This window comes from Pavona decussata, unplaced genomic scaffold (genome assembly GCF_977016875.1).
Source record: "Pavona decussata unplaced genomic scaffold, jaPavDecu1.1 SCAFFOLD_366, whole genome shotgun sequence".
Classification (NCBI taxonomy): Eukaryota; Metazoa; Cnidaria; class Anthozoa; order Scleractinia; family Agariciidae; genus Pavona; species Pavona decussata.
The window spans coordinates 174321-201029 of record NW_028145742.1 but is presented as its reverse complement, the minus strand read 5'-3'; the positions used below and the strand labels follow the sequence as shown (position 1 = coordinate 201029).

Genomic DNA, 26709 nt, shown 5'->3' with positions numbered 1-26709 from the left:
ACCATAGTCGAACGGTAGCAAGCCACTCTTTTCCAATGCGGGCTACGAACCATCGGAATCATAAAGCACTTTCTTAAAGCTAACACCGTTGCCAGGGGCCCGTTTCTCGAAAGACCCGGTATTGGTAAGTTGACGGGCCCGATAAGTATATTTTTAAATGTTTTTTCGCCGATTACACAGTGATTACAGACATGGTACCTGGCCAATGTTTTCATAGAATTATAAGATTTTAAAATTGAGTATTCAAAGCTAACAAAAACTGACTTATGTTAAGAAACATTTATCGCCAATGACACTTATCGGGCCCGGTAAGTTATCGGGTCTTTCAAGAAATGGGCCCCAGGCTCGGTAAGAACACATGCAAGTCAGCAAAACAACCACGTTCCGAGGATCTCTCCTCTTCGACCCAGGAAACGAGGTTGGTTTGAAAGGAAATCACCTTTCAAAAGTTTTTAACCATTTTTAATTACAGCGCTACAAAGGAAACGAATTTTCACTTTCAGGCTCTTTATGAATGTTGCGCTTGATTCACCAAAATCAAAGACACCTGGAACACGCTTTATTTTAACAGAATTAAAAAATTTATTCAGCTACCAACAAAAACAGTAGTTTGAGCCAAGTATTATCTTACAAGGGAATGTTTGGTTTATCAACAGAGTAGATAACTAAAGGTAAATTGGCAACCGAAAAGATATTCAAGCGCTGACGTTTCGAGCGTTAGCCCTTCGTCAGGGCGAATCTCTTTACGGTGGTCAATTTACCTTTAGTTATTATCTCTGTTGATAAACCAAACATTCGTTTCTACTCCCCACCGATGCAGCACCACAGTTTCTATAGAAACTAACCCCCTTATCCATTATCTTATAAGGATTGGGATGGCTCTTAGCGCATCACTCAGGAGAGCAGGACGAAATCTTATACTGTTTGGAGTATTTTATATTCGAATTTGCTTGCAGTCCATGATTAAAACTAGAAAGAGTTAAGTTCGACAGTTTTGAGATATCAGTAGTAAGACACCGAAGTACGCATCGTGGAGCAATGTGTTTAGAGCTGTAGAGTCATTGACGATCCAGTGATTCCGTTGTAAATGTACGTATTGTTAAATGGCACAAACTGGTGCGTTATAAGCTTGACTATTTCTTGGGCTGCTGCGCCTGAAAAAACAAAATTACATAATATTAACTTATTAAGGAGAATTGCCAAGGGGCTTTTGACCTCTTTTGTCAAAAAATAGTGAAATAAGACCTTCCCTCAGCGACAAAATAATTCTAGAACAACGAGAGGAAATAAATCAACTCAATTCTTAAAAGGAACAACTCGTGATCTGTTCTAGCGCATTTTGGAAACAAAAACGCGAGAACTGGAAAAACGTTAGCCTAGCATTTTTCAAGTTCTGGCAAACCATTCCAACTTACTCTGTCACCGCCAGAGGTACAAATTGACAGTTTTATTGCACTTGGGTGATAATTTTTTTTACAAAACTTTACACTTATTTGTTGTTGTTGTCGTTGTTGTTGTTGTTTCTGTTGACAAACAAATATTTTTGGGTTTTGAAATGACATCAAATTAGCGTGATACTTCCCCTTTAAATTTCTGTCTCAGCGAATGGCAGCTATATAGAGGAATTTCTTAGTGCAAAGGTCATTATTCTTGCATCATGTGTACTGTTTATTACCTCCAATAAAACCGGCAACGGAGTGCAATTCGCTGGCTCCGTAACGGCACCTGAAACAAAGTGATCAAGTCACAGAAATTAACCTTAAAAATCTTGACAACTAGTACTGGAATACGGTTATGATTTATCATCATGGAGGCCTTTATTTGGTACTAAAAACCGATGAAATTTCACTCAGCACAGTGCTTCTTATCTTCCACTTTAGCTCACTTTAGAGTGGATTCGAATTGGCTGGGAGAAAGCTAACAGGAAATTTAATGACAACTGATCTGTAAACCACAACCACACCGCACTTTTCTCTGACGAGCTTTCAAATTTACCGCCGGCGTACATAACAAGTTCCCGGGTGTGTCGCCGCATTCTGGGCGATGACGCAACTGGAAAAAAGCGCGGGAAAATGCGAGTTAAGCAAATCATACAACCTTATTCCCGGGGTCCTCTCTCTTCCTCCCTGGGAAGGAGGTTGCAAATCATGCAACTTAAGAGTTGTTCTCAAAATTCAAATGAGTGCAGTAAAGCCAAAAGCAAAACCAAAGTATTCACTAATGAGCCAAGCAGACCTCGAGGCAAATACACGTAAATGGTGTCCGGTGCGAGAAAATAAGTGGAAACAAGTCACGCTTGGGTTTGGTTTTACTATACAGTCGACTCCCGATAACTCGAACCTTCAAGGGAAATTGAAAAAGGTTCGAGTCATCGGGACTTCGAGTTATCGAGGATAAAATTATATAGAAAATGACCTGAAAGGAAAGGAAAATTGGTTCGAGTTAGCGCGAGGTTCGAGTTATCGGGAGTCGACTGTACTTCTAATTGGTCACAAGTTTTCACCTTTCACACAGGGTAGTAAAGCAAAACTATAGCGAAATTACTTTCACACCCCTCTTGCACAAATGAAACCAAAGCAAAAAGGTAATTTCTTTCAAAAGTCAATTAAACTTAGCCAAAAAAGAAACAGATGTTGGTGTGCAGGCGGATTACACCGACGGGAAAAAGTTGGATCAATCTAACTGCCGTGAAGACTCTGCCGATCTAAGTGCTAAAGGGACTTTGAGAGAACAGCCGATGTTGGAAAGGGCATGGGGAGGAAGAGGAGTCCTGGGGGGGGGGGGGGGGGAGGAGGGTGGGAGGAATTACGTTCACTCTCTCCCCAGGCCACTAACCATTGTTTTTTTTTCTTTCAGTTCTAGTGGCCTTCACAGTTGTCTGCGAAGGAAACTACTGAGGACGGTGAGGTGAGGAGTAAGAAAGATACTCACATTTCATGGACATACTCCTCTTTTACATTCACGTTTATGGACCATTCCTGAAGCAACGAGCTGAGACAACTCTGAAAATTAAAATAAAACACGTCATGTTGATAAAGGATTATGTGCAGTAAATCTTCACAAGCTTTTTAGATTGCGACAAGTAACACGAACATCAAATGTTTCCGATGCAGTCAATTGTTACGTGTTGGCGGGGCCTCAGCGGGGTGGAGCTCTGCATCAACATCAAAGTAAAAATATATCTATTGAGCTTTGGTCGACAATAGCCTCTCTTGGAGACGCTCTTTTGGCTCGTTACACAAATTTTCTGCCTCGTTGGGGAGGAAAGATTGCGTGACGAACCAAAAGAGCGTCTGCGAGGGAGGCCAGCTGTCTAACGTAACACCGGTCCCAAGCCAACGCACCTTTAACTTGACAACATCCACCTCAACCTGGTCATCAAAATTACCTGAAGTAAATATGTCACAATAATTTTAGCCTATTTTAAAACAAAAAGAAAAGTCACTCACTCACCTAGTATCATTACGGTACGTCACGAATGGGCCCTTTGCAGCCAACGGTCACGTGGTACAGAATCTGCTATGCTAAAGAGCAAGTTGCACATTGGGACATCTAAAACAAAGCGACTTCATCCAGTCAAACTTGGATATTCGTTGTTTTGGATGTCCCAGTGTGTACGCTGCTCTCCAGCATGGCGGATCAAGTTTTGTACCATGTGACCTTTAGCTGCAAAAGGCCATTTATCTCCTATTATGGTGGTATGTAAGAATGTAAGAAGACCACTTGGTTTGTGTTAAGAGGGATTAAAATCAGTCACAGCCACACAAACCACAGAGATCGGGTCAAGCTATGGCTGTATAGGACACTTAAGCTTGCAGTGCGACTTTACCTTTTTTTTCTCTTTGGCAAAATGCACCTTACTGTTGCTTAAAACGCAACCAAGAGGACTAATATTTTCGGAATTTACCTGGATATCTGTGATATTGCGTATAAAACCTATCCACCGCTTTTAACAAGAGGTAGAACACCACGTCACTGTCTGGATCATCAAGGTAACTACCTAACAAACAAAACAACTTCAACTTAGACATCAAACGAATACCGGTCAGTTATTTTTAGTCACACATCAACAAGAACCAGTGATTCCTAAGAGGGAAAGTAACAAAAACCACAAACCTAATTCATTTGATTTGGCTGGTGATGGCCTGTTTTCCTCAGCTAACGAGCGACCTCGAATTAATCTCAAAAATGCCGCATTTTTACCTGCAAATGGAAAACAAATACATGCCGAGTGCAAATGTTAATACATCCCTTCAGTTTCAACTAGTACAACCTTTTTTGGGGAGGAAAGATTGCGTGACGAGCAAAAGAGCGTTTATGAGAGAGGCTACAGAGTTGATAAATTAAGATAAATTGGCCACTGTAAGGAGATTCGAGTGCTGACGTTTCAAGCGTTGGCCCTTCGTACGAGCGAATCTCTTTACCGTGGCCAAGTTACCTTTAGTTATCAACTCTGTTGATAAACCAAACATTCGTTTCTACTCCTCACCGACGCAGCACCACAGTTTCTATAGAAACTATCAATTTTTAAAGGGCCCTAGTCAGCCACACCTTTGTTTTTGTTTATATGCGAGAGTTTGGCTATTATATTTTATTCGGAGCATGTCGAAATGAACGAAATCACTGTGAAACTACTAAAGATAATGAAACATATTTTCAGGAACACAACTTACAGTAAAGCAATAAGATTTCGCTTCACCATGCAATATCAATAATTTCGATGGCATCGAAAATGGCGGAGGCTGACTAGGGTCCTTTAAGATTAAAATCCCTCCCCCCCCCCCCCCAACCCCATGACAGGCACAAAAAGAAAAATTGATTAATTAATTAATTCATGAACAATATAAGGAGTTAAAGGGACTAGTCATGCAACGCTTCTATCCGAAAGAGCATTGCGTGACGACCCAAATAACGACTGCATAGAAGACTAGAAAGTGACTGAGTTGTCACCTTTTTATATTTTTGCTCTACTAAATAAATGGCTATAGATCAGATAAAAATTTATGCACAAATTAAGGAGCTGTCGTATGAAATTGGGATGATGCAAAAACTTACAGAAAAGCCTAATTTCTGACTCTGGAATCGTATCTGTGGACTGCGAAACAATCAATACATTAGCAAGCAAAACACTGAGAACAGAAAGAGAATACTGTCAGTGAGTTTCTAGTGCAATTCAAGGGAAATAAAGTATTTGGGTGGCATTTAACAAACAACTGCTGATGCTGTACTGTAAAGTTTGGGAAGCAAAAGAGCTTATTATATTGGAGGCAGAGTAGTAATAAGTAACAGAGTGTCTGAGCATCCATAGTGTATTCCTTTTATATGTTTGTTAATACCTGGGAGTACAATGCACATTTAAACAACAACAGGAACCAGGGCTCAAAGTTTATTTTTGGCTTTGGGAGCACCTGTGCTACCAGATATAAATTTCTAGGCGCACTGACGAAATTTTAGGCGCACAGCTAAAACTTTAAAGAGCACAACTTAAAATACTGGTAGCACCAAAAAGAAAAAATCAGAAGTTTCAGACATTTTATTAGTGATCGTTGATAATGGTGTCATGACGACACCAACACCTTGTTAATTTCTTTTTCTTATTTCACGGTAATCTTTTATTTCAATCGTCTGTTTGTTTCTTTCAGTCTCTTACTGTACGTTTGAGATATTACACGGATCACCCGACTGAAATTGATTCATTTGGCTAATTTCTGTAGTCAAGGTTAGGTCGCCTTGATTTCTGTCCACTGTTTAACCACTTCACAACTGCTGGAGTTGGGTCAAATGTGTTGGAAGGCAGCGGCCGGCTGTTTGAGAACAAATTTTCTTTTTGTAAATGAGCATTTTGAAAAAGAGAATAAATTACATTGTTGACAGCGCGTTGACTTAACTGAGTTAAAATTCATTGTTTCACAGGAAATATGTAACACTTGTTCTTACATTGAAGAAAAAAAGTCTCTTAAACCAGATTGTTTAAACATTATCGACAAAGCGAACTAAATTGCGCGAGAAGCACATGTTTCAGAAGGTTGCCTTCAATCGTACGTACTTGCCAGCGGTGCGGTAACATAACGTAGAAGAGTCTGGGGTAAAGTCTGGGGTGGGATGAAACACGGACAAGAAATTAACTTGGGGAAACAGCAAATAAAACACATATCGATGTAAGAAAAACGGTGTAACTTTCTTATGTGGAACCTAATTGTGTTACATCCACATTTGAATTTATTATTTCAAGCTTCCGTTTCATGTTAATCAGGCAGAGTACACAAGAATTGTCAGGTATGGAATCAAAGTGGCCCCGATTCAGGTGCACTGAACTTGGGCGTTTTAAGGCGCATGAGTGTGACCACGTATAATTTTTTAGGCGCAAAATAAAAAATCTAGTCGCATATGCGACCAGCTGGTCGCTAACTTTGAGCCCGGCCTGGGAACTAAAACAGCAAAAATGCGATTTCATAGAAGACGTTGTCATCCACGGCTTCAATGTCACTGTCTAATGGGGTCACCTTTTGTTTAAGGGTGGGGAGGGGGGTTAGTAGTTGACGCACATTTCAATAAAGCTTTTGGAGTTATTGAATTTAAGGGCACTTATAGATAGCAGAACGCTTAAATTAAGAAATGCTCAATCCAAGCCAGCTACTTATTTGAACAGGAGGTGCTAAATCAAATTGTTATGGTATCTTCATCATCATGTCTGGTCACAAAAATCCATAAACTCAATTTACGCTGCTCCCTTGGGTCTGGGCAGCTGGTAATCAAGCCTAAAAAATTTCTTACCTTTCCTAAATCAAGCAATGTACTGTGCACTCTTTGAGTGATTAGAGAAATGTCTTTTCTTGCTTGTTCTTGGTATCTGAAAATGATGACAAGCAGAATTTACAGTAAAGATGTAAATTTGCACTGTTATGTGAAGATTATTTGCTGTTAAAATAGCCACTTAAAACTAAATATTATGACACTTTCTCTGAATTCTCCCCTGGTCCAAAAAAACCCGTTGAAAAAATGTAATTTTTATAAAAAAAAGTCAAGTTAGAGCAATAAAATTGAGCCTTACAAAGTGTAAAGAAGTGATACTGAATAATCCTCAACACAATAAAAGCAATCAAAAGAAGAAAAATTTAAAGGTCTCCTTTGCTAATTTGTTGAAAGCCATTTCATTGTCAAAGACGATTTAAAAATCGTTGTGTACAAGAAGTAGGCAGGTGGAATTGGTTAGGTCCTGTAGTCAGGAGAGAGGTTGAGAACAACTGAATGACAACACTAGGTTGGAGGGTTAAAGGCGAGCAGGAGGCCAAAGATAACTTGGAGAAGGACTGTTGCAAAAGAACAGGACAAGGCACAATGGAAGTAATAAAGTATGACAGTAACTCCAAAGAACACCCTGCAGTGCTCAATATTTGAGTCAACAAACAGGGGATAAATTTATAGAAACATATTATTTCTGTTTAATTCAAAACCATCATCAAACGATGGATGTTCTTCGGAGTTACTTTCGTACTTTGTTACTTGCATTTGTCGGCTGGAAATGGTTTAAGGCACAATGGACAAGTTGGAATATGGCCAAGCGGCTGTCCAATACAGGGTAGGTTGGAAAGACAGCATGATGGCCTTATGCAGATTATATGATAATGATAATGATGATGACAAGAAGTAGGCAGCATTAAAAATATTAAATAACAAAGCACTAAATTCCCTTGTAATCCACACTGCTGAAAAGCAAATGATCCAGTGTCAAGACATTCCCTCAAACACAATGCACAAAACTTACATATTTTGAAGCTCTATGTATCTTTTTGAGTCAGCTGTCATGTCTGGTATTGCTCCTCTTAATGGAAGAGCTCCTGTAGGGAACAACAATATTCATGCAAAAAGAGGCAATAGAATTAGTGAGCAATTACAATGTGCAGTTCCACAAAGTACCCATACTCCCCCCACAGAAAGTTCTTTGTTTTGCACTCCCTCTCCTCCCATGAAATTCCAGTTTAGCTTCATACTTTGCTCCTAAGCTTTTGACTTTTAAGAGTCCTGTCATCCCCGCCTAGGAATTTCTCATAACCTTCCATGGAGTGGGTATGGATTTTTTTCTGGAATTGCACAATACAAACAAAATATTGGCACCCACTATATTTAAGGAGGTTTGCTTCTACAAAAAATTCTATTAAAACAATAATGAATGAATCAAAATAATAAAAACAAAGCAAACCATTACTGGACAACAGATTAATAAAAATGAAGCAAACCATTACTGAACAACAGATTAAGCAAGAGAAAACTAAACAGGTAAGCTGGTTCAGAAAAACAACAATGACTGAAGAGAGAAACAAACATACAAACAGATCACGCAAATGGCCACACCAACCTTCCCCTTCATTCTCAACAAATTCCTTTGTTGCTTTTGCCAAGATCCAAAAAGAACTACTCTAAAGGAAAAATGTAAACATTCAGTCAAAATCTTACATACGCTAACACTCGAGACGTCTACCCTTGAATCTCTTTGCATGTGGTGGCCAATTTACCTTTACTTTTTAACTCTGTTGATAAACCAAGGATTCAATCTACCAAAGGGCTAATGCTCAAAACGTCATCATTTGAATCTCTTTATGGTGGCAAATTTACCTTTAGTTATCAACTCTGTTGGTAAACCAAACATTCGTTTCTACTCCCCACCGATGCAGCCCCATAGTTTCTTTATAAACTAACCCCCTTATCCCTTTGAATAAAGATGACCAATCACAGTGTTAGTCCCTTCCCAAAAAAAAAACGCCACACTGAAGGCTAAAATTACTTTCATTGGATGTCTTCGTGTAGGTTAGTATTTTATAATCCAGGTCCAATGTCAGCGATAGCCAGTCCAAGGCAGAAGTGCATGAGCACCAAAGTAATCAGCATTGGCAAATTATCAACTGCAAGCAGTCAGGACATTAAAATACGTGTAGTTGATCCATGGCAACATCATAGTTAGGACAATGGACCATTGACCGGCTATTATAAAATATGTCCCCAATGAAAATAGTTTTAAACAATGTCATACTTACAGATTCATTAATATTAGTACAAGCATCATCAGAAAAAATTTTAGAAACTTCACTAGGTATCTGAAAAACACAGCAAACAATTAAACATAGAAAACCATTAGTTTACACAGCCAAATGGTTTAGCAGAGGCATCGTTATAATATAAAGTTACAGGTGTACAAATGTTCAAACAATTTTTTTCTGACATCATCAATATAAGACAGTGTGGATACGTTACCCTGGTAGGAACAAGTGACATATTCACTGCTTTTATGGCTTCATCAAAATTCTCCTCTTCTTCTGGCACACCATCTTTGTTTACTAGAATCCCTGCAAGACAGACCAACAAAAACCCTCAGCTGATACTTAGTGACATCCAGGCGGGAAGACATAGATGTCATGGGGGGGGGGGGGGGGGGGTCAACCAGTTACAGGGTTGCCACTCCCTGATGATTCACTGACCATAAAACAGTTTTCAAAGTCCATAGAAGACAAATACTCCGCCAATAAAACCAGCAATGTAGCAACAGTAATCAGTTTCTTCATAGATGCCTTTTGAAACAACATCACCCTTGCCAATGAGGAAAACCTTTCCCAAACCTGGTGGCTTAAGCTAAAAATAAAATTCCCTGCCTCTTCACTGACTTGAAGGTAGAATTTACTATTTCCCTGACTTGATACAGAATTCCCTGACTATTTCCTGACCTTGAAAAAATTATATTTTCCCCTGACTTTTCCCCGACCATAGCAACGCTAAGTTAGAAATGTAGACAAACAACAACAGGAAAATACCAACCTCCCCTCAATGTTTCTTTGAACATGTCTTTTTCCTTGTAATTTTGTGGTGGTTTCCCATCATGCTGAAGACAATAAACAACAGTTAGCTGTGTGCCTTATCTGTTAGAGGCAGATTTTGTTTGAAAAAATTATGAAATAATTTATAAGAGATTGCTTATTATGTAGGCTCCATTTCCACTTGTCACTCGGGTCCAGTGAGCACGGGCTCATTTCCAAAACAGTGGCTAAAGTGGCAAAATCAGTGGCAAAACAGTGGTAAACAGTAGCAAAATCAGATAGTAAACAGACTCTATATGCATTAATAATTAATACATAATTATAGAGTCTGTTTACCATATGATTTTGCCCAACAGTTTGAATTTCACAATAATTATTGTGTAAGCTGACCTGAAATAAAAAACCAACTAAGAAAAATTAATGTGAGCGTGTGTTGTCTAAGAAAAATTTACATTTTTTTATTACAGATGGAAGTAGAAATCATTAAACTTTACAAAAAAAACTCACCTCCGCTTTCCATTTGTTTAAATATTTCAATAACAATACAACATAAGGTGTGTGGCCATGCTCCTAGGACAAAAGCAAACATACAGTTTTATTTTGTTGATCTTACAATGAATTGTAACCTACCAATAATACATATTAATTTCAGTGGCTTTTAGATAACTACCATCACAGCAAAAAAAATAAATAAATAAAGATTTAAAAATAACATTTTTTGGGTCTTTATTGGTCAAAAAAGGGATAACATTCCAGTTGTCAATATAAAGTTGAAGTGAATACCAATAATTGAAACCAATGTTTCTTTTCCATTCCCTCCTTCCTCATTGGGGATGAGGCATCTGACAAAAATGGTATTATGACACGACATTGTCAAGAATTCAACTTACTATTCTAGACTTCCCTTGTAGCATAGAATTAGCGTTCTCCTCTCCTCTTTTTCTTTTTATGTGTTCACTTGTGCTTCAGCTTTCTTACTGACCTGTATTTTATTTCTATTTAATACTGACGTCAACTGGCTGCCTGGCTCCGCTTGCCCCTATGGTTATTCCAGGCAGCCAGTACTCCAATAATTTATTATTACTTTTAATATTTTCTTTGTTGTAATTTTATTTTTTAGCAACAGTGAGTACAAATAAAGATTGATTGATTGGAGGGGCTGGGGGAGTGAAATTCTAGTACCACCCCCTCCCCTTGTGTCATGCTCTTGACAGGTGACACCACTTTCACTCATTTCTTTTACTAACAAAATCACAGCTTCTACAGTGTGTTTACCTGTTTTGTCATAGCATTAAGATCTAACGCATCAACATATTGTACAAGACCAGCAAACGGTCTGTCCAATCGCAGATCAGGATGTGTGTTATCAGGATGGGATTCAACAACTGGAAGAATAAAATGAGTGACAAAAATTCACTTTTTAACCATTTCAGCCCCAATGTCAGCATGAATATTCTTCTCACTGTCCTCCATATATTTCTTATGCTACTAGTTGGGGGATTTTGTCTAAAAGTCAAGGCATTTCATCTTTGGTGATTATTTCCTTTATTCTCATGACTTAAATGTTTCATCAAACAGTGACATTGTAAGGAGAAATTAGATGTTGGTCACTACTTGGGCTTAAAATGTTAATATCAACATAATTTTTTTGTCTCTTGATGCTCAAACTTTTTAAATCCTACAAAGATTGGGCCCAGCACCATGTTGTATTAATCGTGAAGAAGAAAACAGCAATGTAAAAACTTCTCATTCACATTTGTTCTCTCTCTGCCAAAACTTTAAAAAATAATGTTACAAGGTTTGGACTCAATGCCATAATTATAGCAACTAGCTACATTTGTTTCTACAGTAGAATACAACCATGTTAGTATATAAAAAATTGCCTAATAAATATACTGTATTTTCACAAAAACATCATCATATACAACTGGAAGAAGAAGAAGAAGAACTAGTAATTAAATAAATATACAAATATAAAAAATTGTTATCTCTTGATGTTTTTTTTTTTTTGTTTATTTGTTTATTTCCATTTGGAACTGTCATTGTTAACTTCCAATGAAAATGAAAATCAGCAGAAACGAAGAAGGTCAAGACAGTTAAACTTACCACAATGTTCTTTTAGCACAATTCTCATGCATCCAATGAAACCATAAGAACGACAAACTAACAACGGGATGTTGCTTGACCACAACGAGGAGCCAAGGCTAAGTAGAGTTCTGAAACAAAACAAAAACAAAAGTAAAAAACTTTGAAAATGCTTAAGATGAAAAATAATACATGAATTACTTTAGCTTTGGCCCGAAAATTAAAAGTACTGTAGCTATTTAATATTGGAGTGCCCATAAAATATTAAAGACACACTTTCCCTGTTTTTATTTGTTTCATCCTGTGATCCCCAAAGACAAGTTTTTACATAGTCATCATTATGGAGAATGTGGTTTCAACTTGTGAGTTTGTGGATTGATCTAAAAGTGAATGCCTCAAATCTGTGGATGAAATCCTAGTACTTTCCCATGGTGCTGTTTATTATGCTGTACAAGGTGGTTCTAACATATGAATCTGTGGATGAAATACTAAAGTGTCACCATTCAAATGAAAGCTATTGAGCAGTACTTTCCTGTGGTGCTGTTTATCATGCTGTACAAGGTGGTTCTAACATATGAATCTGTGGATGAAATCCTAAAGTGTCACCATTCAAATGAAAGCTACTGAGCAGTGCTTTCCTGTGGTGCTGTTTATTATGCTGCACAAGGTGATTCCAACTTTTGAGTTTGTGGATAAAATCCTAAAGCATCACCATTCAAATGAAAGCTATTGAGCAGTGCTTTCCTGTGGTGCTGTTTATTATGCTGCACAAGGTGATTCCAACTTTTGAGTTTGTGGATAAAATCCTAAAGCATCACCATTCAAATGAAAGCTACTGAGCAGTACTTCCCTGTACTGCAGTTTATTGTAGTATAATTATGTTGTGGCTCAAAACATTTTTTTTTTGGTTTAAGAATTTCCTTTTGTCTCAGAATATGGTAATGAATACTGCACAAAGGATAATATAAAAGAAAAAAAAAACATATAAAAGGGGCTTCAAATGTTCCCAGTAAACATTTGTCATGTATAGACATGTACACATTAGGGTGACCATTCATACAAAAGCTCTTCAATGTTCAGTATTTTTTAAAATTGCTACCTGTATTACAGCATTCTCTGAGTGAAAAGTTTAGAATTTATGCGGTTTCAAACTTGTGTGCCCACTGAGAGTGCAATGATCAACACTACGATACATGTCTTGATGATAGTTGGTAGACTATATAGTAGATTTCTTGAAATTTATGTTACAATGAACTTAGGATGCTGAACAAAAAATTCTGTCCTTTAACTTACTCTTCAGGAAGTTGTGTTGCTATGACTACTGTATAAGACTTGAAGAAATCACTGTTTTCTCGCAACAGGCACTCGGTGGTCTAACAAAAACACAATCAACAGAAAATGAGAATTATTAATTACAAAACTGAAATAGTGTACACTTTGAAATTATTGATAAAGTTTTATGAATAGTTTAAAAATTAATGTTACCTCTTCAATGAAATCTCCAGAAACATCTGAATTGAGTTCAAGAAGAAACTCTGTGGTACACTCTGCACGAGACTAACAAAGAAGAAAATTAACCATTAACATTTATTATCAGTTGATTGATTGACTAATCTGTTATCTGTCAATCAATCAAACAAATGATAAAGCAATCATCAATCAATTAACCAATCATCTACTCATTCAATTAATCAAGAAAGCCAGACAATCAATCAATCAATCAATCAGTTAATCATTCAGTCAATCAATCAATCAATCAATCAACAAGTAAATAATCAATCGTTCAATCTCCAGTCAGTTAATCAGTCAATCAATCAATCAATCAATTTCCAAGAAACTAATCAATCAGTCAATATCCAGTCAGTTAATCAGTCAGTCAGTCAGTCAGTCAATCAATCAATTATTTCGCAGATGTTTGGTTAGACAGCAACCACAAACTGACCATAAAATACAAGCAAAAGCCAAGTATCTCTTATAAAAAACGCCACTTCCAAATTGCATAGAATGAATGTAGCCTCCTCTTCAAATAAATTTTCAATCACCTGAAAATACTACAACACCATAAAAGGCTACACACACAAGGCCTTTTTTTCATGAATATGAGGCTTAAAGCAACTTGAAAATGACCCATAATTTCTTGCCTTTAAATTTCTGTAAGAAATTGTCTTGAGCTGTAAGTTACTTGGTACATTTCTCCAAGAATAAAATTCATACCTTTCCAATACTGTCTTTAGTCAAAAAGAAGCTGTGACATGGAATTATTACAAATTTAGTAAAGCATCAAAAAATACTATCTTCAGTTGGTTAACTTTGTAAGACAAGTCATTACATTAAATACAATACATCTTATAGAGAAAATAAAGAATCTTCAGCAGTTCTGCACTCCAGAAGAAAGGCACTTGTAGCCCCTTTTCATTACCTTGTGACAAGCACTGCTCTAAAGCAAGCAAATTATGTTAAAAGCCTTGGGTCAACTTTACTCCAAGGCAATTTCAAGTTGCCTTATAACTACTGTAACCTGAGTAGAAGACTTTTGGCATCAAAGGGGTAAGGGGGGGGGGGGGAGGGTAACAAAAGGAGGGAAAAGGGGGCCTGGCATACGTTTGTCAAACTCCTGAACAATATCCCTCTTCTATTGCTGGTCTTACCCAATGTGTTCAATAAATTATTTTAATAATTTTTTTGGCTTTCAACACATTTAAAACTGAAGTTTTCATAATAAACTTTGTGCACATAAAATAGTTATTCGGGCCTGGAAACTCTTTGGGAGTTTTGGGAAATGCACATCAGGAGAAAAGATTGTATCTGTGAGAATGACGAAAGTAATAATGTTGAATCATTGCAATTTTGAAACAGAGAACACAAGCCACCTACAAAGGGATGAGAACCAGGGAAGTCAAAACCCCTCCTGTCCCTACACTTTAAAGGGAAGTTGATACTATACAATCCTCTCTCTCTGGGAGGGCAGGGGGAGTTGACTCCTTACACACCCTTGCCTCTTCTCAGCATCACCCTGTTCCCTCCCTCTCTCGGTGGCAATTAACATACCCTGTCTCTCTCCTCAAGGGGGAAGCTGACACCTCTCTATGCCTCTTCTCTAAGGGAAAGTTCACAACCTCCTGTCCCTCTCTCTTGGAGAAAGTTGATACCCCTATTCTCTCTCTCCCCAAAAAAAGCTGACACTCCCTGTCTGCATTCTCTTGGGAGAGGGGGAGTTCTCTAGCCCTTCTGGTCCACTGCATAACGTCATCCTAGCATACATTTTGACTTACTTATTCCCAACATCTTCACCAGTGACTTTCTGTCCATCCACAATAGTGAAAGATCCTATTCCTGGAAAACAATAAATTATTCAGAACTGAAAAAGGAACTCAGGGCCACAAGTAAGAAGGCAGATCAGATACGTGGGCCATTATGAACCTTGCTTCAAGCCAAAGATGAAGTAAAGATTTTAGGCAAAGTGTTGAGAAACAAAACCAGCTCAAGGGCACGATCGTAGATTGCCGTACCATTTTCAAGCTGATGAAAGTTGGAAAACTGAGTAATGTACATTGGAATAGTTGGTCCAATAGACACTGGAGGGCAGCTTAGAATACATTTGACATTTCACTCAACAGTCAAAACATTCAACCAAATTGCAACAAGATTTAGCTTGGCTGAAGTTTGACATTAGATACGCTATTGCCAGCAGAAAATACCAAAATACCTGGAAGAATGAGGTTCTTCAAAATTTCTGTTCCAGTAGCAGAAGCATTAATCAAGCAAATCTTTGCTCCTTCCAGAGCCTCTTGCCCATGATCGCCCCATAACCTGGAAGAGAAAAAAAATAATGTCAAGTAATACGCATGGCTTGCCCTGGTGGTTGCAGATTTCATCAAGATTTCATTAGGGAGTGGACATGCTTACAGAGGGCAGAACTGTATGACCCAATTACCTGTCATTAATAATTATGGTTACATAGACCCTGTTTAGCTCATATATTAAAAGCTCAGTGGATAAGAAATGTGGTCTATAATTTGCCAGGAATTTGCAGTTGACATTCTTCCTGTACTTTCTTGCAAGCTTGCATGTCCTTTCCCATAGAGGGCCTCAACATCTTTTTCATTTTGCTTAAAGCTTCATTTATGCTGTGCCGGGGATTTTGCAAGCTCAAATCTGTGAGTATGGATAAACTGCACTGGGCCCTTCTTTCATTTTGGGCCTATGAGGATGGACACACAAGGTGGGCCCTTGTTTGCTTTTTGCAACATTTTCAGCAAGTGAGGACATTTTGATGGAATAACAAAACAAGGTATAACATGTATGTTTATTTTGTTTCAACAAGACCAAACAATGTAAAAGTTCATTCACTACCGTATCTCAAGCCAAATTTGGAACACAACCTAATGCTCCTCATACTTCACAATAGGCTAGAACAGAAATGTTTTTTTTTTTTTGGGATGGAGTGGGCGCTTATTAACTTTTTCAGCTTTTAGCCGATAGGGTGGGTGGTTATTTGAGGTGGGCACTTATTCAAAGGCGGGTGGTTATTCAAATAAATAGGGTACTTGACAACACACTAGCAGTTCAAGCTCACTATCCAATAACACAACATGAAATCGATGATCACGTATAGACCTCGTACGTTTTTATTTTGGTGAGAAAAGAGCCCTGTTGAAAGGCTTGAATACAGTGAGATTATGGTTCAAGTAAGCAGAGATTGTGGGCTAAATGAAAGGAGAAGATATAATGGAGAAACATCTGAGGGTGTATAAAGCATGTCTGCATGTTGTTTTTGACCGTGCTAAGTTATTTGGCCATAAATATCATTGCGCCATGGGTCCTGGATGGCTTGACGCTATCAAGGAAAGATTCAATCATAAACGTGAGTCAGGTACGTATGCGTGTGGTTCAGTCATCAAGTTATCATAATGCAATTTCTTGCTGTTGTTGGTATGACGTCCAGCAGTGTAACGAAAGGTTAGCAAAACAACATCACACGGTATCTTTGTGACCCAAACTATTCAATAAGCTCATCTGCAACGGGAGGATATGTTTCCACCTGCACTAAGTGCTAAAGATGCACTAACTCATCCCACGTAAACGCCCATAGGAGTCTTGTTGTAGTACAGTCGACTCCTGATAACTCGAACCCTCGCTAACTAGAACCTCCTGCTAACTCGAACCAATTTTCCTTTCCTCTCAGATCATTTTCTATATAATTTTACCCTCGATAACTCGAACTCCCAATAACTCGAACCTTTTTCAATTTCCCTTGAAGGTTCGAGTTATCGGGAGTCGACTGTACTTAATTTCTGGCTGAGGTTCAAGTGGTGACAGAAAACAACATCTGACAGATGTTGTCAAAGTGACATCGATCGGCAAAGACGATCGATATCACTGTGGCATATACGTAAGCAGACTTATAAAATTTTCATTTGCATCTTCACCTTCATACTGTAAACTTGGAGTTAACAAGGCTACCGTATTAGATAAGCTAGTCCTTTTCCTTTCTGTCATTAACCGCCCGACCTCCTTGCTTCGGATTTCAACGACCCCATACCATGAGAACCCCGGCTTTGTCGCCCATAAACGTGCGTTTCGACAAATATCCTCTCTTTTCTTTTTGGAAATATTGCACATCTGTGTCCCTTACCTTAGCTGGCGATCATACTTTTTGTTTTTATCCAAAGATACCTTTGACATTTTCGCTTTTCTTGAAGATCCCGGTGAACCTGCAGCCTTCCTTTTCATTGCGCATGGCTAATGTGACTGATGTCCGCGGTTACAGTGCAGCGGAATCACACAATCTTCGGAAACCCTCGTTCCGTCTTCGACTACAATCGGGTCATTTCGGCAAAAGCGAGGGGTAATACCTAAGTAAACAACCTTGGAAGATAATTCTGCTGGTATATGTTTGATCAATTGTTAATTAGGGCATGTGCTTATAGTTACAAGTATTTCTGCAATAACGGAACTACGTAAAACTAAATTGATTGAAAGTATAAAAGATAAAGCAAATGAAATACAAGAAAACAAAAACAAAAAAAAATGCTTGTAAATTTAGGGGTATTGAATGGTCTTTGCGAGCATTCGTGAGCATGCGAGCACTCCGGTTTTTTATTGCGAGCACAAGCAGTGATGAGATTTGTCTTGCAAGCAGCGAGAATTTTAGAAAAAAACAACTTGTAAGCAGCGAGCACTTCGTAAATTTACCGTTAGCAACATTTTTTTTTAATTTCACACGTTTTTTTAGCAACATTTTTTTTTTATTTCACACGTTTTTTTGTTAGAATGCACTTAGAAGTCTGAGTGACACCTCCAGAACTAGTTACCCAACGACCCTTTTAGAGAAAATTAATCGTATGCTGCACGATATACTAGTTGGGTGTCCCTACGTCAATCTTGGTCACTATTTAACGTTCCTGAGTGAATGCTGTACGGATCGCAACTTAAAGCGCCAGTGAAAAATCTTGTCTCATGGAATGTCATGACACAAAATCGCCCCCAAGACAGAGTCAGGAAAGAGCTCTGGGGACGAGTATCCATTGAGCGCCACTTTAAAAACGGATGGCGGGAAAATTCCCGCATTATAATAGCACATTCGTATTACACCATCCTTTTCGTTATCAATGGAGTCGTTTCTTTTGTGTTCACTTGTCGCCTTTTGTTTTTATTCGTTTCTTTCAATCAATCCTAATCATACATGTCATTCCATAAGTTTCCTTTGTAAAGGTTACCGAATTACTTACTAGTCATTTGACAAACTTTGTTCACACTAATTGTTCGACGTAACAGTATCAATAAAAAGACAAATTAGCCTGCATGGCGTGTCGGAATGCACAAAACACTGAAGTTTTTAGCATGTTACAAATTCAAATTTAGCGGTATTCGAGTTTGAAAAGTTATTCATTCAGATTGACGGTTAACTCAGATCTTGGTTTGTGAACGAAAGTGAGTGCTGTTCGATTCGCAAAGTTGAAAGTCACCAGTGACCAGTGAATCCATCGCGTTCACCGGCCTTCCGTGGTTCAATATATCAAAGAAAGATAAGTATTTGTTGATGTTGTTCATGTTGTTGTTGTTATCCAGCTTTATAGGTTTAATCTTGAGTATGTTACATTGCAGGCTAACGGTCTTGGTTTTCTTGGATTTCGCTTGGCATCACTTGAAAGCCGTCCTTATTCTTGACCAGGCAGGTACACCGGTAGACGTAAACGACATTCTGCATCAAAAGATTTAAACCGCGGAATCTTTGGTGGAATTACATGGTTCGCGTCCTATGTTAACAGCCAACTCCGCAGGAGCAGTTGTGATGTTTGCTGCGGACTCGATTAACGCAGCACATGACGTGGTTTCCGGCTGGATCTAGTCAGTTCCAAAGAGAAGGACGGTTCTCTAAATAATAAAACGTACTTGAAACGTGCAGCCCTTGGGCTGCCTCAGGTCTCTTCGTTTGTCTACAGCAATCGTCAGCACATCTTATGTGAAAGCCTCAGCTCCCGCGTGATGCACAACAGCAGGTTTTCCTTTAAGAGTTTCTATAAAATAAAAAGGTGTTTTTTTTTCGATCTTGTGCTGATTCAGGTGCATGGCCAAATTCTTGTTGATAGTTTTACTGATTGGATATTCTTTGCTCGTGTGAACGGTGACTAAGTTTTCCTTGTGGCATACAAAAACGACAACAAAACGGACAGAACAACAAAACAGAGCTAAAACATGCTGTTGTGCATCACGTTGAAAAGAACGAATATACTATGGAGTACGTACAGGGAAGAATGGCAAACTAGAGGCGCTTTCCATTTGTCCGAAATGGCTGGCTAAAGACTGGTTGTTCCACCGAATAAGAGTACAATTTTCAAGAACTGGCTCCGGTGCTAGACCTTCAAGCTCCTTCAAACTGGGGCAAACCATTTCCAAATTCTGCATCATGAAGAATCTTTAAGGCTAACTCTTCAAAATTTGTCGTTCTATTTTCAAATTGATCGGCCAAGCTGGTCAGTTCTAGCAAATGGAAAGCACTCTAGTACAAAAGGAAAAATCAGCGCTTTAATAACCGAATAAAAAAGAGTTGGGGAGAAAGAGTACTCGGGGATATTAGTGACGGGGAGCCGCGAAGACCTTCATGGGAGTTTGAAATTGGCGATAATGAACTATTTTGGTGCATGTTAGAAATTTTCTGGCGAACTATTTTTTAGAAAAAGCATTTTCGTAGGGATCTCTATCTAGGGCTTTATGCAGAAAATTATGAACCCTTTTCCGTTAAGTACTGGGAAGTTGGACGTTTTGGGGATTCACTATTAGTACGTTTACAACAAGCCACCCGTCACTAATATACCTGACTACACACTCAAGAGCAGCCAAAATTGCCCAATCGTGACCCATACTGGTAATTGTCGACCCTACAATATGGGTACGAATGGACCAATATTGGCCAACATAGGCACACATGAACCAATATTGGCATATATGGGTATGCATGGACCAATATTGGCCAATATGGGTACACGTGAACTAATATTGGTCAATATAGGCACCCATGGAAAAGTATTGGGCAATATGGGTACCCAGACACCAATATTGGCCAATATGGGTACCCAGACAAAAATATTGGCCAATATGGGTACCATAAACCAATATTGGCCAATATAGGTACCCAAAGACCCATATTGGCCGATATGGGTACCCAAGGTCCAACATTAGCCAATATAGGTACCCATGGCCCAATATTGGCCAATATGGAAACCCATGGACCAACATTGGTCAATGTTGGTCCCTGGGTACCCATATTGGCCAATATGGGTACCCAGGGGCCCATATTGGCCAATGTGGGTACCCAGAGACAAATATTGGCCAATATGGGTAGCCATAAACCAATATCGGCCAATATAGGTACCCAAAGACCCATATTGGCCAATATGGGTACCCAGGGAACCATATTGGCCAATATAGGTACCCAGGGACCAATATTGGCCAATATCGGTCCCTGGGTACCAATATTGGCCAATAGTGGTCCCTGGGTACCCATATTGGCCAATATGGGTACCCAGGGACCCATATTGGCCAATATGGGTACCCAGGGGCCCATATTGACCAATGTGGGTACCCAGAGACAAATATTGGCCAATATGGGTAGCCATAAACCAATATCGGCAAATATAGGTACCCAAAGACCCATATTGGCCAATATGGGTACCCAGGGAACCATATTGGCCAATATAGGTACCCAGGGACCAATATTGGCCAATATCGGTCCCTGGGTACCAATATTGGCCAATAGTGGTCCCTGGGTACCCATATTGGCCAATATGGGTACCCAGGGACCCATATTGGCCAATATGGGTACCCAGGGGCCCATATTGGCCAATGTGGGTACGCAAAGACAAATATTGGCCAATATGGGTAGGCCATAAACCAATATCGGCAAATATAGGTATCCAAAGACCCATATTGGCCAATATGGGTACCCAGGGACCCATATTGGCCAATATAGGTACCCAGGGACCAATATTGGCCAATATGGGTCCCTGGGTACCAATATTGGCCAATAGTGGTCCCTAGGTACCCATATTGGCCAATATGGGTACCCAGGGACCCATATTGGCCAATATAGGTACCCAGGTACCCATATTGGTCAATATAGGTACCCAGGAGCTATATTGGCTAATATGGGTACCCAGGGAGCCATATTGGCCAATATAGGTGCCCATGGCCCAATATTGGCCAATGTGGAAACCCATGGAGCAATATTGGCCAATATGAGTCCCTGGGTACCCATATCAGCCAATGTGGGTCGTCAGGGACCAATGTTGGCCAATATTGGTCAATATGGGTCCCTGGGTACCTATATTGGCCAATAGTTGTCCCTGGGTACCCATATTGGCTAATATGGGTCTTTATGTACCTATATTGGCCAATATTGGTGTATGGCTACCCATATTGGCCAATATATTTCCCTGGGTACCCACAATGGCCAATGTAAGTACCCAGGGACCAATATTGGCCAATATGACTTCATGGGTACCCATATTGGCGAATATTGTTCCCTGGGTACCCACAATGGCCAATATAAGTACCCAGGGACCAATATTGGCCAATATTGGTTCATGGGTTTCCATATTGGCCAATATTGGTCCTTGGGTACCCATATTGGCCAATATGGATCTTTGGGTACCTATATTGGCCAATATTGGCGTATGGCTACCCATATTGGCCAATGGGTACCCACGTTGGCCAATATGGGTCCCTGGGTACCCATATTGGCCAATATAAGTACCCAGGGACCAATATTGGTCCATGGGTTTCCATATTGGCCAATATTGGGCCATGAGTACCTAAATTGACCAATATTGGTCTTTGGGTACCCATATTGGCCAATATGGGTCTTTGGGTACCTATATTGGCCAATATTGGTGTATGGCTACCCATGTTGGCCAATATTTTTGTCTGGGTACCTATATTGGCCAATATTGGTGTCTGGGTACCCATATTGCCCAGAACTTTTCCATGGGTGCCTATATTGACCAATATTAGTTCATGTGTACCCATATTGGCCAATATTGGTCCATGCACATCATATATGCCAACATCGGTTCATGTGTGCCTATGTTGGCCAATATTGGTCCATTCGTACCCATATTGTAGGGTCGACAATTACAAGTATTGGTCACGATTGGGCAATGTTGGCTGCTCTTGAGTGGGTACTCAGGTATATTAGTGACGGGTGGCTTGTTGTAAACGTACTAATAGTGAATCCCCAAAACGTCCAACTTCCCAGTACTTAACGGAAAAGGGTTCATAATTTTCTGCATAAAGCCCTAGATAGAGATCACTACCAAAATGCTTTGTCCAAAAAATAGTTCGCAAAAACAATTTCTAACATGCACCAAAATAGTTCATTATCGCCAATTTCAAACTCCCATGAAGGTCTTCGCGGCTCCCCGTCACTAATATCTCCGAGTACTCTTTCTTCCCAACTCTTTTTTTATTGTTATTAAAGCGCTGATTTTTCCTTTTGTACTAGAGTGCTTTCCATTTGCTAGAACTGACCAGCTTGGCCGATTAGTTTGAAAATAGAACGACAAATTTTGAAGAGTTAGCTCTAAAGATTTTCATGATGCAGAATTTGGAAATGGTTTGTCCCATTTTAAAGGAGCTTGAAGGTCTAGCACCGGTGCCAGTTCTTGAAAATTGTGCCTTTATTCGGCGGAATAACCAGTCTTTGATCAGCCATTTCGGACAAATGGAAAGCACACGCTAGTTTCCCATTCTTTCCTGTACGTACTCCATAGTATATTCGTTCTTTTCAACGTGATGCACAACAGCATGTTTTAGCTCTGTTTTATTGTTCTGTCTGTTTTGTTGTCGTTTTTGCATGCCACAAGGAAAACGTAGTCACTGTTCACACGAGCAAAGAACGTCCAATTAAAACTATCAACAAGAATTTGGCCATGCACCTGAATCAGCACAAGATCGAACGAAAACACACTTTTTTATTTTATAGAAACTTTTAAAGGAAAACCTGCTGTTGTGCATCACGGCTCGAGGCTGTCACAGAAGATGTGCTGGCGATTCCTGTAGACAAACGAAGAGACCTGAGGCAGCCCACGGGCTGCACGTTTCAAGTACGTTTTATTATTTAGACAACCGTCCTTCTCTTCGGAACTGAGGATCCAGCCGAAAACCACGTCATGTGCTGCGTTAATCGAGTCCGCAGCAAACATCACAACTGCTCCTGCGGAGTTGGCTGTTAACGTAGGACGCGAATCATGTAATTCCACCGAAGATTCCGCGGTTTAAATCGGCTTTTGATGCAGAATGTCATTTACGTCTACCGGTGTGCCTGCCTGGTCAAGAATAAGGACGACTTTCAAGTGATGCCAAGCGAAATCGATCCAAGAAAACCAAGACCGTTAGCCCGGCTGCAATGTAACATACTCAAGATTAAACTTATAAAGCTGGATAACAACAACAACATGAACAACATCAACAAATACTTATCTTTCTTTGATATATTGAATCACGGAAGGCCGGTGAACGCGATGGATTCACTGGTCACTGGTGACTTTCGACATTGCGAATCGAACAGCACTCACTTTCGTTCATAAACCAAGATCTGAGTTAACCGTCAATCTGAATGAATAACTTTTCAAACTCGAATACTGCTAAATTTGAACTTGTAATATGCTAAAAACTTTCATGTTTCGTGCATTCCGACTCGCCATGCAGGCTAATTTGCCTTTTTATTGATACTGTTACGTCGAACAATTAGTGCGAACAAAGTTTGTCAAATGATTAGTAATAATTCGGTAACCTTTACAAAGGAAACTTATGGAATGATATGTATGATTAGGGTTGATTGAAAGATACGAATAGAAACAAAAGGCGACAAGTGAACACAAAAGAAACGACTCCATTGATATCGAAAAGGATGGTGTAATACGAATGTGCTATTATAATGCGGGAATTTTCCCGTCACCGGTTTTTAAAGTGGCGCTCAATGGATACTCGTCCCCAGAGCTCTTTCCTGACTCTGTCTTGGGGCTGATTTTGCGTGACGAGATTCCATGTTACAAGGTTTTTTACAGGCACTTTAATTTGCGAATCGTACAACATTCACTTTCGTTTACAACAACACCTGAACGAAAGCGTTAATTACAACTGGGAGGAACGAATTACTTGTGAAGAGCGAATACTGCTTGATTTGAATGTGTCAGTAGAAACTTCACTTTTCTTACATTTTAATTCCTACACGTCATGCTAACTTCTCCTTTTATTGGAACGGTCACAATGGTGTTTTAAGTTTAAATTGAACAAAAATATTCAACTGGTTGATATCCTCAGTATCAGGCTTTTCCTGGTCGATGTTTCGGGAACATTAATTTTAGAGACTCGTAAAATAGCGTATGATATGTGGTATCATTAACACAAACTATGGTAAGTGAAACTGGTCATAAGAAAATAAATACCTCTTTTCTAGGGCCGTACATAATAAGAGAGAGGGAGGGGGAAGGGGAGGGGGCGGAGTTGGCAGCTGCCCCTGCCGGGAAGACTCTTTCTTTTTCTAACATAGTGTTTGAGTTTGCCTAGCTATTTCTTGTAGCTATATTACAAGAAAATCGACTAATTGACTGAAAAAAAAAATTTCACTCAATGTGAATTCCAAATAACTGTTTTGAAAACTCTTTCGAGGCAGAAACCAGTACGACTTTTCTTATGAAAATAATGATTTTGTAATTTGGGCTGCCTGTGGCTTAGAATTTGGTATGTAAATTAAGAGTAACAACGAGTATGTTTTTTCATATTGGTTTTTAAAGCCTGCGCTAATCCCAAGTATTTGTAGCGCGTTTGGAGGATTTGATAGGGCCTTGGATTTAACCATCGTATGTTCAATATCACAGGGCATTTGTGCCTAATGAGTTTTGATTTTCCTCCTTTGAATCCGTTGCTATGCAACGTGTCACAGTAACGAAAGGCTTGAATTGTACGTTAATTGCAAATGCTTCGCTCCACTGTTATAGTGCGTTTGAATTGTGGGAACTCAGTTATTTTCTCCCTTTGTTTACAGCAGTGCATCCGAGTGACTGTGTTTTAAATTTACCATTAGATTAGAGACAATGTTTGGTTTAAGCTAAACAAGGTGTTTATGCCATAAAAAGTCATGACATTTAAGACAAAAAGCATCAGTGTTTTTTTTTTCTTAAAAGATCTTAAAGGCAGCTTTCCGCGGGTAGGGGTGAAAACAAAACGTCCAATTAGAAACCCTGTCTGTATACGGGAGACCCTGTGAGGGGCGTGTGGAGTTTGCCCCCTCCCCCCCCCCCCCCCCCCCCCCCACCCAGACAAAAAATCCTAGGTACGGCCCTGGTGAGAAAGTGTTCTGTGGCTGTGGTGGGTTTAGATGTAGCGTTAGGGTTGTCTATGATGCGGTGGTGTTCATTAAAGCCGGTGGTGATTCCATTGCATTTCATTGCGCATTCTTACTGCGCATAATTTCTTGTGTCATTAGCGCGGGCACGCGTGTTGAAAACATACGGTAGTCTGTTTTCCTATATGCTGAGTGTAGTCAATAACCAAATTGCTATTTCCTCATAAACGAGCATGGTGACCTGTCTTTTTTATCTCGTTATTTTAACTTAGCTACTATCCTCTCTATCCTCGTTTAAAACGCGTTTTGAAGGCGGTTTTTTACACGTTTTAAGCGCGTTTTGAACACGTCTTGGTCGCGTTTGAAACGCGTTATAAAGGCGATTCAAACGCGTTTTAAACGCTGGTTGACGAGGGCCAACCAGCTCGAAACAGCTGTCCACGTTTGCATTGATTTTCGGTTCGGTCTCTATCACGTCACTGATGCAGTCAGATCAGCCTTGCAGTTATTTGAGCTACTTATGTTTATTTTTGGCTGATTAGATCCTTTAGAGATCCTGCGTATACTTGCAGGATTTTTGTTTGAGGTCCTTTGCCGCAGTTTTTTCTTTAAAATCTCAGCTGTTACTCAGTCAACTGAAACAAGTTCTACTTCCGTATACTTCCTTTCGGTATTCCACCCACATCTTTTGCGATTGTGCAAGAATTTGTGTGGCCAGCCATAGCCGACTCCGTCCACACTTATGTGTCTTTCGGTTTGATAATGCATACCCTTCCCTCCGCGAATATTTCCTACGCGATTCTTTGATATCGTCCTCACGAATGCACTGAAAATGCTGATATATATTCATTAATGCAACATAGACTTTCAGCAATGGTTTCAGCAAAAGAGACAAGGTAAAAATCAAGGAATTCTTCTGAAAATGCACGTGAGTGGAAGGGTGAAAAGCGCAGACCATCAAAAGAAGGAAAA

General features: G+C 39.4%; 1 protein-coding gene across 1 annotated transcript; it reads right to left on the bottom strand.

Annotated features, from left to right (window-relative positions):
- Positions 1-558: 558 nt before the first annotated feature.
- Positions 559-17663, bottom strand: LOC146452528 (NEDD8-activating enzyme E1 regulatory subunit-like). The gene is made up of 22 exons (XM_085097535.1): positions 17527-17663; positions 15598-15701; positions 15164-15224; positions 14106-14136; positions 13377-13448; positions 13185-13264; positions 11913-12022; positions 11082-11191; positions 10314-10376; positions 9808-9871; positions 9250-9341; positions 9033-9092; positions 8357-8417; positions 7766-7838; positions 6775-6850; positions 5056-5095; positions 4117-4203; positions 3908-4000; positions 3345-3388; positions 2932-3002; positions 1676-1725; positions 559-1154 (listed from the first exon to the last, which is right to left on the bottom strand). Exons 1-22 carry the CDS (start codon positions 17622-17624, stop codon positions 1045-1047), a joined length of 1650 nt encoding a protein of 549 aa, XP_084953661.1. The 5' UTR covers positions 17625-17663; the 3' UTR covers positions 559-1044.
- Positions 17664-26709: the final 9046 nt, after the last annotated feature.

Excerpts from the sequence above, each read along its gene's own strand:
- LOC146452528 (XM_085097535.1), bottom strand. The coding sequence starts at position 17,624 with ATGAAAAGGAAGGCTGCAGGTTCACCGGGATCTTCAAGAAAAGCGAAA. Across the intron at positions 13,449-14,105 it reads CTAAAGACAGTATTGGAAAG|TCTCGTGCAGAGTGTACCAC; the intron begins GTATGAATTTTA and ends CTTCTTTGTTAG. Across the intron at positions 12,023-13,184 it reads GCAACACAACTTCCTGAAGA|AACTCTACTTAGCCTTGGCT; the intron begins GTAAGTTAAAGG and ends GTTTTGTTTCAG.